Source organism: Pelecanus crispus, chromosome 13 (assembly GCF_030463565.1).
Source record: "Pelecanus crispus isolate bPelCri1 chromosome 13, bPelCri1.pri, whole genome shotgun sequence".
Lineage (NCBI taxonomy): Eukaryota > Metazoa > Chordata > Aves > Pelecaniformes > Pelecanidae > Pelecanus > Pelecanus crispus.
In genome coordinates this window covers 18,676,950-18,694,230 of record NC_134655.1, presented here as the reverse complement: position 1 = coordinate 18,694,230, position 17,281 = coordinate 18,676,950, and the positions used below count along the sequence as shown (strand labels likewise).

The 17,281-nt window shown below is 36.8% G+C and overlaps 1 protein-coding gene across 1 annotated transcript in view; it reads left to right on the top strand.

The window, feature by feature from the left end:
• DIAPH2 (diaphanous related formin 2) overlaps window positions 1–17,281 on the top strand; it is a 249,543-nt gene that overhangs the window by 159,961 nt on the left and 72,301 nt on the right. The window contains exon 27 of the mRNA XM_075720412.1: window positions 7,922–8,057. Within this exon, the coding sequence (XP_075576527.1) occupies window positions 7,922–8,057 (136 nt within the window). The remainder of the gene's footprint in view (window positions 1–7,921; window positions 8,058–17,281) is intronic.

Sequence of the window (17,281 nt, the reverse complement as noted above, 5' to 3'; positions counted from 1 at the left end):
AAAGAGTCCCCTCCGTAGAAGGTGCTTACAGGCTGCAGAGGCTTACATCTGCACTGAACATACTTCTAAAAAGCTGTCATGAGTTAGAAGGAATCTGACTTCTCTCTAAAATTTCCATAAGGGTGTTTCGTGTAGTCTTAGCCTCATCATTCTGTTTGTTCATATATCATATTAAGATAATTCGATAATTTGAATCCATGTTTGTCTTAATTGTGATTTCAGATTGATCACTGCATTATTGCATCTTCAATTAGCTTGCTGATGTTGCAGTAAATTATAGCTCATTCACTTCCTAGTTCATATTTGCTTGCTTATCACGTTTAGGAAAAGCAAGCTAATAGAATTGGATTATCCTGTCAAAATATAATATGAAGCATGAAGTGGAAGGTGTAAGAAACCTCAAGAAAAAAATTGCAGATGAATAAGCATATCCCTTCAGTGTTGGTTTTCTTTTCACATTTATCATTTCTTTGGAGTGTAATGCCACACAGCCTTTAGAACACTTCCTTCCAATAGTCCATCAGCCCTGTCTGAAAGCAAGCATGCAAAATCTTTCACACCCAGGCAGTTTTATTTTCTTATTCAAATACTTTATATTGATATACATTGCATTGTTTGTAATTTTCACAGCCTCTATTAAAATTGGTTGAGAATTTCTAGTCAGAAGCTTTGAAACCTTTCAATAGATCCATAGTCAAGGTCCTGATGTTTAGAAAAAAAATTAACAGCTACTACTGGGTTTAGGCTTTTGTGGGAACACATTTTACAGCTTTACCTTAGAGTGAATTTTTGTTGAGGAATTTAAAGGGTTGTGCTTGCATGATGATGTAAGCCTTCACATGCTGACCTACTGATTTGTTTTTCCCTTGATCCAGAAAGATCACTTTTTGAACAAAATGATAATTCATCTGCTGTGGGCGGATGCTGATAGTTTCTCTGCTCAGATTGCACGCAAAACAGCTCACAGTTTTCTGGATTTTAAGGTTTTTTTTGTAATTACAATAATACAGTTTTGTTAGTGTTTAAGTATGTATTTCAGCTCTCTGTCTCTTTCAGGAATAACCTGAATTAGGCATGCATGTTTATTCTGGTATCCAAATATTGATTTAAAGGAGAAATTAAAACAATCCCAAATCTGTCCACTTGAGGGCTATTTAGTAATTATTCAAACATATACTGTTAAGTAGCTAAGACATACAAATAGTTTTTCATTGGTAGCCTTAAACTTGATTCAGTAAACGCTGAAAACCTCTTCTGCCTTACACGGCTAGACAGTTTTAAGTGTTTTTGCACTTTTGCACCCGATAAGCTGCAGTAGAACCCTTCTACCTACCTGAATATACAACAGCAGCTACACTTCCCAAAAATCTTAATCTGTAATGGCACGCCAAAGACATTTCATGTCAGATGTAATGGCCCTGATGCATGAACCACGGGGCAGTATCCCAGACATAATCTTTTCTACTTACTGTTTCATGCCCCCTCATCAGGAAATTCAATTTGTCTGGTCTTGTTTAATACCAGCTCATTGCATCTCTTTTCCTTTATTTTCATAAAGATAACAATGTATTTGAATATGTTATCCTCCAAGGAATACTCATGAAAGATCTTTCTTTTACATGTAAACTGATTGCTCAGTCTGCTGTATTTTAACTCTCTCTATTTCTGTAGATTAACTTCCAGTTAATCTGAGTTCGTTGTTCCTAATGCATTATGACTGAAAAGGATTTTATTTTTTTTCACTGGAACTTCACATATTTTGCAGCTGCAAGGCAAATTTAAAGAGGGCCTGAGGGATCACAGGCAGCCTTCATTATTGGTGCATGACCGCTTTGTAGCCAACTGCATCTTTAATATCCAAGGAGATTTGTGCATTGCAGTTTGTTTTCTTTCTTCTTGTTTTTAATAATTTACCTTTGAGAGTCTATTTACAACCATGCTGGTGTGTGAATATCTGTTTGTCTGTCAAAACTTAAGATATGTACAGAATGCAAGAGACACATTAATTTTTCATTTGCTTCTTAAGGAAGCCAAGCTATAAACTGGCAGTCCTGAGTACAAGAGCCTTCCTTCAGTGAATCCTAATAAACACAAGGGGGAACATCAAGCTACGTGCCCCTTCAGCTAGCTCCCTTAACAAGAGATAATATTCCTTGCTGAATCTAGCTCTCTGCTAGGAGAGACAATAATTTGGTTTTGATTATATTTAAAAAAAAACCAAACGCATTCAAACTTTCTCTAACTTTTAATTTTCAGTTGAATTAGCAAAACTGCATGCTGTTATGCAACAACCAAAAATAGAGGGTCATGAATAGCACATCAGAAAAAGGGGTTGTGTACACTAAAATATTTCTGTCTGTTGAGATTCACTTGAAAATGATTTCAGTTTTTGCATGCACTTACATGTTTTGAAAAGACAGTATCTAGACGAATACTTTTCAAAATGTTTTCCAAAGCTGTTGGGAAGGCTTTTATTCTTAACTGTGGATTGCCTCTTGCTTTCTGATATTTGCCTGATTTGTAACGGTTACATTGGTTTGCTTTTATCCTTTAATTAGGGAATGAATATAGTTGTGTAGTGTATACGTATGAACACTAGTATCTACTTCGTCACTGTTGAGCTACACTGCAGTAACAAAGCTGCTGATTCCCCCCCCCTTTTAAAAGCAATGCCAATTACAGAGCTGGTTTTTTCAGTATTCAAACTGATCGCTATCTTTTAGCGATTGGGTAATTTAGCCTGCAGACCTACACAGAAAGGATATCACTGGCATTTGATACTTAAAAATAACCTGATAACCCAAAATAGCACTGTCCTGCATTAAAAGAAGTCCCCTGGAACTCAGGAGTTTGGAAGAGAATAGGTATAGAGGAATATAAAAGTATGCCAAAGAAAAGAGAGGTGAAAGCATGAGATGGTGTCCAGATTTCTTTTAACCAAAGGCTTACCTTTAGATTGGTGGGGCCCAAATAACACCGGGGTAAGGCAGGTGCAGAATCGTGTCACCTTTGTATTAGAAATTGTTAGGCTCGTCCACAGTCTGGAAGTCTAGAAAGTGAGGAAATAGTAAATAATGAAGTGATCGAAGCCATATGAGAGAGAAAAATAACCCTTTGCAGTAAAACTGTAGAAAAGGAAACTTAAAGGATTGGTGGTATAATTCAGGCAGAGCAAATGCTGTAAAAACCACTATACATCTGAGTCAGAATTCTCTTTACCTTTTTTACAGTCATCTTCAATCAGCTTTGAAAAACTGTGATCAGATTTGTTAGCAATATTAATTCAAATATAAAGTATGTTTACAAATGCAGATGAATATATAGTTATTTTGCTTTCAGCACATAACTCGAAAACATCTGGGAGTATGTTCTTGCAAATGATTTATTTCAGACTTTCATCCAACTCTGACTAAATGTACAGTAGTAAATGACATAACAAATATGAAACGGTTAAGAGTCAGGCTGCCTGATGGAGAGTAATAATGAACAAGTACATTCCAGGTGGTTTGGTTCTGAGATACTTTATGAAGGAAAGGGATTGCATGCACTAAATGATGGTGATGCTTCAAATGGATCATCCTTATTCTTTTTTTCACAATACTCATTTTGAATTGGTATGTAGATGAAACAAAGATATGTTACATTTCAAGGAATGCGGCATAAAACTATTTGGGTGGGTAGGAGGTTCAAGAGAACTGGGAATGGCAGGAAAGAATCCACTAAATACTATCAGAAATACTAGAGCCATTACCAAGCAGTTACCAAAGTACTACAGCAAAGCTAAGAGTGGATAAGACACCCTTTTTTCTCTAGAGTAACCCTTTTATGTTGTTATGAAAATGCTTCTGAAGCTGTATGTGTGCAGTGCTGCATTGCACTGTGTTGTGGTTTAACCTGGCAGGCAGCTAAGCACCACACAGCTGTTTGCTCACTCTGCCCCTCCCCAGTGGGATGGGGGAGAGAATCGGGGAAAAAAAAACCCAAAGTAAAATTCGTGGGTTGAGATAAAGGCGGTTTAATAGGACAAAAAAAGGAAGGAAAAATAATAATGATGATAATAATGATGTACAAAGCAAGTGATGCATACTGCAGTTGCTCACCACCCGCTGACCGATGCCCAGCCAGTCCCCGAGCAGCGATCGCTGCCCCCCGGCCAGCTCCCCCCAGTTTCTATACTGGCCATGCCCTCACATGGTATGGAACAGCCCTTTGGGCAGTTTGGGTCAGCTGGCCTGGCTGTGCCCCCTCCCGGCTTCTTGTGCCCCTGGCAGAGCATGGGAAGCTGAAAAGCCCTTGCCTAGTGTCAGCACTGCTTAGCAACAACTAAACCATCAGTGAGTTACCAGCATTATTCTCATCCTAAATCCAAACCACAGCACTATGCCTGCTACTAGGAAGAAAATTAACTCTATCCCAGCCAAAACCAAAACACAGTTAGTTCTGAGATGGCCAATGTAGGGTCCAAGAGCCCCAGAGGCATGTTGGTGCGATGCCCTTGCTGGGGCTTCTCCCTCCCGCCTTGCAGAGTGCCCAATTTGAGCACTGTAGACAGTGCTGGGTGTTGATGCCCCTTTGCTGCAACCTGTACCTGTGGTGGCAACAAGTTGTTTTGAAAGAGCTCTGGTATTTCACTTTGGCACGTAGTGGGTTTTTACTTGCTGTCCAACTCTTCCTTTATGGAAAGAGACTGTATGTAAAGATACTCTAAAAGCATTTACATTCTGGAAGAAAATAACATACTAGGAAATGTGCATTTTGAAGAAATAATGGACAGGCCCATCTGGCCTCTCTGCGTTTCCTGTGCTGCATGTGTTGGAATGGGGGGGTTTGATTATTTTTGTTTGTGTGGAGATATGCGTGTATATGGAGGGATGGGTGTAGCTAGATGAAGACAGGCACTCACACACAGGTATCAGTATTTTCTTGCTGTTCTTCAGGAAGATTAAACCTTTATTTTGAATGGCTTTTGTTTGAATCATCATTGGTAGCCAGCACATTTTATGAACTGCAATCTGTATTTTCGTATAATCTCCCTTCAGCTAGGACTTGTAGAGTCTGGCTCAAAGTGAATTTCCAGATACAATAACTTTAGAGCTTGTTTAGTTCAGTCTATTGTAGTCTTCCTGTTAGAAAATGTGACAGAATCTATGATCTAATCATAGTATGTCAATGGCTCGTGGGCTACTAGTTCAGCCATGACATTCCGTATTTGCTTTCTCTCATAAGACTGTGGGCATTTACTTTCATTACAGCCTGTGAAGGTGCAGTAAAATGAAATCTCTGTCAAGTGTGATTGAATGTGCAGAGACAGAACTGTCCAAAACCAAAAAGGATAAAACATTGATTTTTCTCCTTTAATTCTCTTTTCTCTTTTCTGAAAGAAAAGGTGTTTCTCAGTGTGATTGGTTATGTGATGGTACAGCAAATGCAGCCCTTGGTCCAATTTTCAAGTGCGTCCACAAGTAACATCACTGGTAACTGTGGTATCCAGCATCTCTGCAGAACAGTATCAGCTGTTACAGAAGGGACTCTATGGAGTATTTTACCTCAGTAAACTCTTGAAATGGCACATGCACACTGAAATATGCTGTACCTTGCTTGAGTGAATATTCTCTACTTGGAGGCATTTGGGAGTCTTGGATTACCAAATATTGACATAATTTATATAAATCTCAACACTTAAAGGTGCCTTAGATAGGATTTTCTTTTGGAAGGGACAGTCGTTTGTAGTTTCTTCCTAGTGTGTACACAGTAAAGTGAACAGTCATCTTCATTTATAAACATTTGAAATGTCATTTCTGAGGAATATATTGAACTGTGCAATACGAGTCTGCCCCAAATGTCTTAAGGACATTTTACTTGTGGAATAATAAGACATCCACAGAGAAATCTTTTTTGTTTGCATTTGTGAACATACATGATTTTCCTAGTTTTTAAGGCATGATTAAATTGTGTAGGAAATAAACGGTGACATGGAAACCATTTATCTTATGCCCTGTGCATAGTAAGTATTGACTGTTCAACTTTTTAAGCTGAAACATCATTAATGAGCATGTGCTGTGTTAATTCTGGACATTTTTGGATACCTCATCTTCTTTCCTGTTGTTATTACTTGCTGGACATAACGTGTTGGGACTCCCAAAATCACCTGAAGCCCAGACCTAGAGCACTTGTAGGTAGAGGATGTTAGTATACTGTGAGTTGGAGAGGAAAGGGAGCAATAAATTTGTAGCTGTTATGAATATAAATAAGAAAATTATCCCTACCATTTATCATGTCTGTCTGTGACATTAGGTGGCATTCCATCATGATGGATTTCAGTGAATTTCTTCATGATAAATGAATCTTAGGAAAGGCAAAACTAAGGAGAAATTTAGGATCTTGGGGAACAGCTTAAGGGAATTCAAATATTTCTTTTCTTTGAGAGAGCAAGCAATGTAACAGGAGTTATGAAAGCATTTGTGCCAAGAAGCGGTAAGTGTAATGGGTTTGCGCGTGCGGGCGCCGGCAGCGCGGCTGCAGAGGCCTCGGGGAGGCCAGGCCGGGGCTGCCCTGAGCCGGACGCAGCCGGGCCCAGCCGGTTCTGGCCAGCTCCGCAGCAGCCCCGCCACAGGCCGCAGCCTGGTGCCACGAAGCTGGTGGTGCCTGTGTAAAAACCTGTGTAAGAAAGGGCAAAACGTTGCACGGCAGCGAGTAGCGAGGGGAGAAAGTGTGAGGAGCAGCGGGGCCGGAAAAGGAGGGGAGGAGGAGGGCCAGGCTGCAGCAGGGTTATCCCGAAGGACTGTGGCCTGCGGGGAGGACCCACGCCGGAGCCCATGAGGAGGAAGGGGCGGCAGAGGGGAACTGTTACGGGCCCCGTTCCCCCCATCCCTGCCGCATTGCTGGGGGGGTGGAGGAGCTGGGAATGGAGGAGTCAAGTTGAGCCTGAGAAGAAGGGAGACGGGGGAGAAGTGTTTTCTTTTTTGTCTTTTTCTCACCATCCAACTCTATTTTAATTGGCAATAAATTAATCTTCCTTGAGTGTTTTGCCCATGACAGTTAACTGGTGAGTGATCTCCCTGTCTTCATCTCAACCCATGAGCCCACAGTCTTAATCTCTCTGGGGAGAGATGTTGAGGAGAGTGAGAGAGTGATGGCTGGGTGCGTGTCGGGCAGCCAGGCCAGGGCAACCCACCGCAGCAAGAAACGGAGATTAACCTCCTTTGGAAAAGGAGGGTATCTTCTAAGACCAGATGGAGGCAAGATCATGGGAACTCGTGGTTGGGGGGTGGGGGGTTGTTTGTTTTGTTTTGGTTTTTTTTAAATCCAGGGATGTTCTCTTACATTTGTAGTTCTCAGTTTGGTAGTTTGTGTAACCTGTTGACTCAGAAACTTTAGATTTGGTGTTTTAATCTATAAATTCAACTGTATTCCGTTACTTTTGATGTGTTTTGTGTATTTAAGTGATCCAGACTGCTTTGGATATTTCAACAAAAACATCTGAGGAATTGTAGCCTAAATTTTCGTAACTGACTTTCAATTACTTGTAATTGAAGTCCATTATAGTGGAAACTTGGCTTTATCCGCACTCATCCCTCCTAACAGCAAGATACAAGTTTAAGCTAGACTTACAGTCTTAATAGAAAAAAAAAATACAAACATGTTCCTGCTGAAAAATTCAGAGTGTTTTCATTCACCATAAATGCAAAGCTATTCAATTTTCATTCTTCTCATTATCTCATAACACTGATGTGTACAAATAGTATGGTAACTTATGTTCCCTCTAAGATTTCTGAAGGTGCTTGAAGTATTGGGTGCCAGTCCCTGGTTTCCCCACCACCACCATTGGACATAAATACACTATCTGTGCAAACAAGGTTATTTTTGTTATTCTTTCTAGTTTTCCTCATATAGACACACGTGTTCATTTTATCCAATGCAGGAGGCGTTAAAAGAAAACAACAAAAGAAGAGAAATGGAGGAGAAAACAAAGAGAGCCAAATTGGCAAAAGAGAAGGCTGAACGAGAGAAACTGGAGCGACAGAAGAAGAAGCAGCAGTTGATTGATATGAACAAAGGTAAGGCATCACTTAGTGGAGATTCGTTAAAAGAAACTAAGTAGTAACAAACTGAAGGCTATTCCTGATTAATAAGAAAAATACTTGCTGTCTGTTTTGAAAGCTGAACAAAAAGGTTAACTTCTTCAGTAAAAATTCTGTTTTGTTTTAGCCTACCTGATCCCGTTATTCCATATCTGCCACTTAATATGTGTAATGTTCCTTTCAAGGCATTTTGTTGTGAATTACCGGCTTGTTTTCATTTGTAGCAGTTATAGCAGTTAATTGATTTTTTTTCATATGGATTTGCTTCCAAGAAGAAGTATCTTACTTTACTTTGTTGTTAATTATATTCTGTAAACATCTCTATAATCAAGGTAGTGTGGCAATTAACGTCTTTCTTTTTGGGCTTGGAGGCTCCATGCTATAATGGATATTCTCCCAACAGTCCTATTAGGAGCTGGAAAATCTGGTTGAGCTTGGAGACTAAGTACAGAGTGACATTTCAGCATGATAAAAAGCAACGTGTTGAGCTTGTCAGCTCTGGGAATATTGTATTTTGCATGAGGCCACCCTAAGAGAGAGGAAAGTAAGAAAGCAGGAGGAATTGGGTGGTGCTGATATTGATGCTGTGCAGATTTCCAGAAGGTTGTAAAATACAGGCTTTTTTCTTTACCTCTTTGACTCCAGAAGGCAGGTAGAGGTGGTAAAACTGTACATTGGATTGTGCAAGAGATTACTTGAGGCTGCAATTTTTTGTTCAGTTTCCATAAGTTTGTGTTAGTCTGCTAATCTGACCCAGCTGTAAAACACTTGTCCTTTTTATCCACTGAACAGACTAATAGGTACATACTCACTGCAAAATTATTTTTGTTTTTTGGTTATGATGAACTTTATGGAAGATGTGATGATGTATTAACTTTGTGTAAGGATGATGTGGCAGAAAACCATATAATTATGACAAACTAACATAGTGCTATGCTGGAGATTGATCAGATGGGGGTAAGTTTAGGAATAGTGCTGCCTTTCAAGGGCACATATACAGCATCTGTAAAGTCAGTTTATACAAGGATGAAAAATATTGGACAAATACTAGACCAGGCGAATAGACTCACTGCGACATTTAAGAGGATGACTGTGGAGGTGAACACAGAGCCATGGAGAGACAAGGTACTGGTCAGAATTTCCATCGCTGATAATGCCGTAGTGCAAAAACACTTTCACGTAGTACTTACGATACCATTTGGTGTTGCATATATTTAGAATGCCAGTATTTCTGGTATATCAGTAAATTCCCCAACACTAGTGAAAAATCTGTGACTTGTGCATGGACAGGCCAGCCCTCAAGGAATGTTAGCAAGCCAGCCTCCCCTTCCTGTTTGGCAACCACATTTCTCTACAACCTGCAGTTACACTTGTATCAATATATCCTTACAAATATATCATCTATTTGAGTGTTACTTTGTCAGACTGAATCATATTTACAATGATTTCAGCAGGTAGTGCTGTTTTATCTTTATTGATATATGTATACAAGTGTCACAACTTTGTGCTTTTTTTCCTGCTCAGTAATTTCACTGTTTAAATGTGGTAAAAATGGGCAACCCATATTAAAACTGTTAAAACAAAGAAGTGGACAAGTGAGAAAAGCTTTATTTACAAGTGAAAAATCTTTCTTCTGTGATCACTTTATATGTACTATTAATTATATTTTAAGAAATCATAAATTAGATTTGCTATTGTATTTGCTGATTGTGATAAACTGGTTTTCCCCATACTTCATTCTTTGCATTGAGTTTAAAAAATGAATTTATATTAATGTACAGTAAATAGAATACCATGATAGAAAACAAATTTTTTGTGGGAATCTTTTAAAAAATTCTCATGTGTTTGTATACATAACCTTGCCACAAAGCCTCAGAGTTTTGCTGTTTATTTGATTGGTTTCTGTTGGTTTTAAAGTGACTTCCCTAGGGCCGGTTTGGAGGGTTTCTGCAGTGGTACCACAGATCCTATTATTTTTGGCCTTACTTGAAGTGGCAGTGATACTGCATGGAATATACTGTAGCATAAGTTTTAGTGAACAACTCTGTTGCTTTGTATAGATGAACTTTGTATATATAAACTTAAATTTCATACAGTATAAAGATTCTTCTAATAATTTCAGTTTAATTATAAACAAAATATAAAATTTAAATATAGGTGATACATAAATACATTTTTTATATTTTGTGAAGTTAAGCTCATGGAAATGTCTAATGAGACTTTCCTAATCTATTCTTTAAGCATTTCACTAATCTTTCTTTAATAATTGTCACCTGACAAAAAAAAAAGAAAAAGCTTTGTAATATGGACAGGCACTTTTCTGTGAGTGGGGTGAGAAGAACCCCATCATCCTCTAGCTAAGGCCCACCGAAGTTAAGAGGAACGATTACCCCTTACTCAAAATCCCATCACCACCCTCCCCTCTACCAGTGTGCTTGAAGACATACTGAGAGAGGTAGGTTAGTTTAAACTACCACTTAAGACAATGTAAGCTAACGTGTTATTAGCTGTTGAAAAGTATAAGCCCACTTAGATACTATTGTCAGTGAATTGGTCTGTGTTTAAAAGCTGTAGCTAACAGAACAAAGCTACTCGTTCTTAAATTGCTTCAGCTCTGTCGGTGAGTGCATACCTGTCTACATTTGTTAATTTTTTAAGCAGATGAGGAGTAGATCATGCTTAGCAGTAACACAGATGCCTCTGTATACTGACAGCATTTTGCTTTTCATTGTAAAAGACTTTTCCTATCAACAGATAGAACTAAAGTTCAATTTTGCCTTATATTTCTTTTTTACTGAAGCTGCAAATACGTGAATAACTTACATGGCCAAATGCACCGAAACTGCCATTTAAATAACTAATGTTTCTAAACCAGTGACACAAAGTTAGCTCAATACTTCTAAAGTATTTTTTCCAATACTTAAATATATTGAAATATCCATTTCACGTATTACAACTCTCTTGCTATGGTATGAGGCAGGGGAATAGCTCCATTCCCACTGGATTCCATGACATGGATATTCAATTAACTGTTTTTGCCCAGTAACTATTTTTTTCTTGATACATCTACTTCTGTATGCTCATTGCTGCTTATATAAGTAGTTTGCAAATTTGTCTAAGTGAATGTGACACAGAAGACTTAGAGGAAGGAGGCAGATGTCCTCTCAAGCTGTCATTTTGACAAGGTGATTTTCACCCAAAGGGTGTTTTAACCTAACTCTGTTTCAGTTATTTCTCTAGCTATATCTTCAAGAATAAGATTTTAACGCATTGGTACAGCCTTTCAGGTCAGAGCAATAGGGTTCCTACATTTTCTGGCCTCTTAGTGTGTAGTTCTATAATAAGTATTTTTTTCTGTTACCTGGTTACACAGCTACAACTTTTTGTGTGTGTGTGTGGCCACTGGAGAATCCAGATTAGAATTATTTAAATATTACAATTAATATCTGTTTCTTGGTGTGACTGAGAGAGCAGAAAACTGCAGTGTGGCCAGAATCAAGGACTGTCCTTTAAAATTACTACTTATAAAGTAACTTCAGTGTTGCCAATATTTTAAAGACCAGGTTACTCAGTTAGGTGTTTTGTGCTTTGTGTAACTGAGAGGCCACTTAAATACGATGTGTAAACTGATATAAATCCTGCTAAACATTCCAAAACGTGTAAAGATGAAAGTAAAAATCTAGAAAAGCTCTCAACTCTGTATAAACTTTGAAGTGATTTACACTGGACAGCATCATACAGACTTAAGTAATTCTAAATCTATAAACAAGTCCACATTTCAAAAATGTAAGTTTTTTTTTGTGCAAAACTGAAAGTGGGCTGATAGGTAATGAAATCAACATATACCTTCTAAAATAAAAAATTACAGTAGGAACTTACCCAACAGGTACACTTCTCTTTGCCTCAAGAAAACTTCATTATATAAATGTGTGTTATTTTTTGTAAATAAACACAGTAATACATAGAGAAAGGTTAAATGGTTCTCGGTTAAACAAAAATAAATATTAGATGACACTAAAATCTTTTGAGCCTGTGGCTTATCCTGAAGTCAGTTCTATTGGAACTTGTTTCTTCAGTTGTAGTGAATGGATTTGGCATTATTTAGGATGAAATTCTCAATACAAATGACCTGTATTGGACAGCAAAGGCTGAGTAATGGCTTGAGTCAAAGGCAACTTTTGTGACTTTCTATAAAAGTGGTATGATGGACAAAGCATTTTGTAGTACTTAATTTATGGAACACCTCAAAATTTCTGAGAAATATTTTCAGAATTTAACACCATTTTTCCTATCTGTGACATGCTCAAGCAGTTTTGAGGAAAATATTAAGTTCCATATATAAGTGGTTGTTCAAAGACTGAATACAAATTACAGTTAAAAATCTTATCAAAATTGGTTGAATTTGGCCAAGAGAGGAAAATTTTTATAGTGTCATGGAATTCCACTCTTATTCACATTAATGTTTTTCAGAATAAATTTTAAACTGTTCTTAGTGAAAAAGTGTTTATTTCATATATTGTTGATTTCAAACTACACCTTAAAACAATTTACAGTGAGACCTGTTGTTTAATATTAAAAAGTCCATTTTAAAAATTCTTACTCTTAATACAGATTTCCCATTATGTAGTGCCTGAACATCTCTCACTGATCGGTGGTGCAGTCAATCTGTGATGCAGTCAAAGCCGTAGCAAGACATTCAGGCAGCTGTTGTACTGTGGATGGGCAGCTCCACCTCCTCACTTGTAGCTGTAGGGCTTGGGAATATTTGGTCCTTTCTGGTGTTCTTTTTGCTCTGCTATTATTTATGCATCTCTTTGCTATGTTTCCTGGACTGGAAAGGTACTTCTGTATGCCTGTTTTCCTGGTGAAGTATGAAGCCATAGAAAGACCTAAATGACTTACCACACGCCTCGTGATCCTCAATTCGACAGTCTAAATCATGAACCATTTTTTCTCATTACAGGAGAGGAATTCTGTAGGAAAAGGGCTTAACAGTCCCTTCACCTTTCTAGCATTCACTAGCTCTATGGAAAGAGGACATTCTTTATAGCTTTTTTTCAGCAGTGTTTCCTATTTTTTGAGGGCTGTAGCAGACCAGGCTACGATACATTTATAGATAGTTTTTCATGACTTCCATCTGATTCAACATCTGCAAAATTCTTGCAGCATTGCTTCCATGTGCATATCTGAACAAGAGAGAGAAAAAAAGAACTGAAGATGGCTTTCTAGGAGCTGAAAAGCGTATGAGAGTAATTCTGATGCAAATGTTATTTAATCAGAAACAGGTTTGCTCTTCATTATATCTGATTACTATGGCAATTAAAATCACCTTTTAACTACCAGTATTAGGATAAAAGATAGAATGAGCTTCCTCAGTCCCAATTAGTATTGAATTAATTGTTTTGAAGACATATTAACATTCTCCCCTAATGCAGATGAAGATAATGGAAATGAAGTTCTGTGCTAGTGTAGTGGTTGATGGATATTCCTACTTTCCCTTTTCAAGTACTCTCTTACATAAGAATTCATATGCTATTTATTCAAACTGGTATGTACTAGTATCATATATTTAATATATATAATATATTATCATATATATCATATCATATAATCAATAATTCTGTTGTGTTTCTGTGAACTGTTGTTACACTTGCATTGACTGTTGCACGATACAATTCAAGAAGGTTAGTTTTGCCACAGTTTTCTAATGATTCTGTGCTTTCCTGATTGTTACGTCTTCCTTCTATGTCCTTTAGCATAAACAGAAATCCATACTAAGTTTATTATGAGATACATACTACTTTGTAACTGTCTTAGCCTTAATCCTTTCAATTTATATATTGCCTAGTGATTGCACGGTGTACCTGGTGTGATAAAACTTGGTGCTTATTTACATTCTACAGATTATTAGTTTATGGTGCTGGATGCCAATGAGGCAAGTGTTACAATTCCTTTGGGAGGTCATTAATATTCACAGAAAAAAAATCAGATAGAGATTTACATTATGCTTAAATGTGAGCATCTATAGAACCAGGATGAGGTTTGATTTTTCTTCTTCAAAGCATTTATGCATGAGTTGTTCGAAATTTTTTAAGATCTGTTTATGCAGGAGTTTGAAGCAATCTTGAGAAGGGGGGAGGGTGTAAAAATTACTGTAAATGTTATTAATATGGGCCAAAACCAGCTCCAGAGAAATGCAAATAGATGTAAGCATGGACAGGAAGTTAGAAATTACAACTTAAAATTTAATCTCACCTTTTAAAATTTTGCAATGGAAAAAAATCTGTTTGTTCATGAATATGGCATATGGTACCTTACAAGTAAACTGATTTAATGAGGTAATTCGTCAAGAGGGGGGGAATATTAGGCTCTGTGGAATCTGAGAGTGAAATAATTACAGGTGAAGAAAGGCAGAAGAATTGATTCTTTTCTCTTAAAAGTAGGTTTCTTGGGGACTATTTACTGAACAGTAACAAGTGTTAACTTTGGATAGTTGTTTATGCAAATTCAACTTGCCTTTTCCTTGGAGAAAATATTCTTATTTCAAAAAGCAGGTATTTTTTGTTAATTTTGAAAATACCTGTAATATTCTTTATCTCAAACTAATTGCTATGTAACATTATATTCGTATATTTTGTAGAACTTGCAGTGTTAAAAAGCATTTCTGAAATAATTCAATTAGATGATCAACTAAATTTTTCTTTAGTATAAGGTTTGTTCAGGAATCTGATAGCAAGGAGGAGAATTGCCTGTAGAACTATTGTGAAATGGAAGGGTATTTGACTGTAATGGCGGGACAAGTTTGATGATTAAATTCTGTCCTAATGGAATGATTATGTATTAATGAGGAAATTTGTATTCAAGGTTGGGCTCTACACTATAAATGAATTCTGAAACTACATGTGGTTTCTGCTATCTTCAGTATTTTTGTAACAATATACTCTGTAATAATTAGTGTTTTGAGTGAAGTTTTCCATGGTTGCAGTAGGACTTGGGCTAGTCAGTAGAGTCCAGGTAAATCCTGTGATGTATGAGGGTCAACAGTAGTTTTCCTGGTGGAAACATCTTGGGCTACACATTCTAAATTCTGTTAAGTTTTGATGTCTATGTTATATTCAAATTCCATACTTGTCCAGTCCACCTGAAATTGGTTAGTCATCATGGAAAACAATGTAGGTTTCAGAGCCACTTTGGAATCTGCATAGAAAGGATTCAAAAAGACAAGTTACAGCTTGACATTTGCCATGGCAGTTTTCTGTGTACACATTCTTAGTAGGAAAAGTCCTGAAATAGCACGCTTGACTTTTCAACTCCTACTGAAAAAGCTAAATCACAAAAAGGAAGTTTAATAGAGATTCTTTGAAGGAATTTTTAATTTTTTTTTTTTTTTTCCAAACTGGATGTATTGTGAGGTATCATGCTAAGAAATGAAGTTTGGCAGTTTAGTCTGAACTAATTGCTTCCATTTTTTTTGAGATTAAATGTGTGATAAAAGTAAACATACACTGATAGGGCTGTCATGAGCTGGCCAAGAATTCAGTAAGCCAATTGATGAAAGATAATTGGTTCTCTGTCATATGGGCACACAGTTGTTTTTTCTCTAAAATAAAATGTATTTTTAAAAAGTTTTCTTTTTTGCAAACTCTGTAATAAGAAAAGGTCAACTACAGAAGTTTTCTTCTAAAAGGTAGAAAGGCTCATGCAAAGCAATTACCATCTGATGAATATTTTGTTATGTGTCACAGAGAGGTTTCTTTGTTACCTATTTGACTTTGTAATTGTCATCTCAAAATGAATTTAAAATCAACATTGGTCACTTCTGGTTCTGACACTGAAATCTCCTATTTTTTGTGACATCAATTAGTACAATTGGCTAAAATTGTTTTAGGACTTGGAATAATTTAAATATGAATTGAATACTGTCACTACAAGATTAAAGAATAATAGTAAAAAAAAAAAAATCAGCAAGAATATGTAAAAAATCCCCCTTCCTCAAAGTAAGTTCACAAGACAGGTTTCTTCCCTAAAATATTGGAGCAGTTGTTCAACTATAAGCAATTTTTAAAAGAAAATTATTTTCTAATGCTAAAAGCGCTGACGTTTTTGTGCTGCCTTTATGTATCTACTAATCACATAAATTAAAAGTTGCTTAGTACTGTAACTGAAATGTAGCAGTACAACTTGATTACAGATGCATTTAATTATTTAGGTATCATATGGTCATTTTTCTTTCACTTTTTTGAGCTGCACAATCTTTTCCTTCCCACGTAGAGGCAATGTCTTCCCATTTGTTCCTACATAATCCACGTTACAGCCTATTTTTTTAAGCTTAGTGAAAGCCATCCTTGCAAGGGGCATAAGTCCTTTCAGAATGAGGCCCCAGGGGTAATGCTGATGCATTTCAACTAAATGCATTCCTGCTGAAGTAGACCTTGACCATTGTGACATTTTCTGAAAGTGAAAAAGTGTGGGCATTTCAAAAATTGTTTTCAATAACCTACCAGTACAACAAAGCACTTTTTTTCTCATTCTATTAACTTTATGTAAGCCTGAGATCAGGTTATCATAAACAATGAGCTTAATTGGTATGTAAGCAAGGATTTGCCTTGTTTTGTAAACTGACATGAGGTGTAGGTTCACTTATCAGTCATACTGTCCTAACTTGTTCTCCTTTAATTAAAAAGTAAATAACAGCCATGAGATTGTATTCTAGTGCAAAATGCCGAGGAAGACTGCTTCCTGAAATTATTTATTATGCATGCAAAATAAAGTTAGCAAGTGAATAAAATGCAAATATATGAGGAGAATACAAAAAATCCCTTTCCAAAAGACACTGAAAACTGACCTTTGTAAGTGAATATATTGCAATTAAAAATTCTGGTACTGATTATGAATAAAAAGTCTTGTTTAAAAGTTTATACAGGACACACATGAGACTTATGAAAAGTACTTAAGTTCAAAGCAAAACAGGGTAGTGCAAGATGTGAATAGAAGTATAATTTTGAAACCATTTGGAGAAGCAGGCAGGTAGACAGCATGTGTTACCTAATGTGGTATTTGACTGGACCCTCTTCACTAAGGGCCCAAATTTATGAAAAATTTCCCAGGAAGTTCCTGTAAACTTTTGCCCAAATGGCTGTGCAATACTTACACTTTTTATTAACTTAGATTAGTTTACATTTAGTATATTTGTAATAATA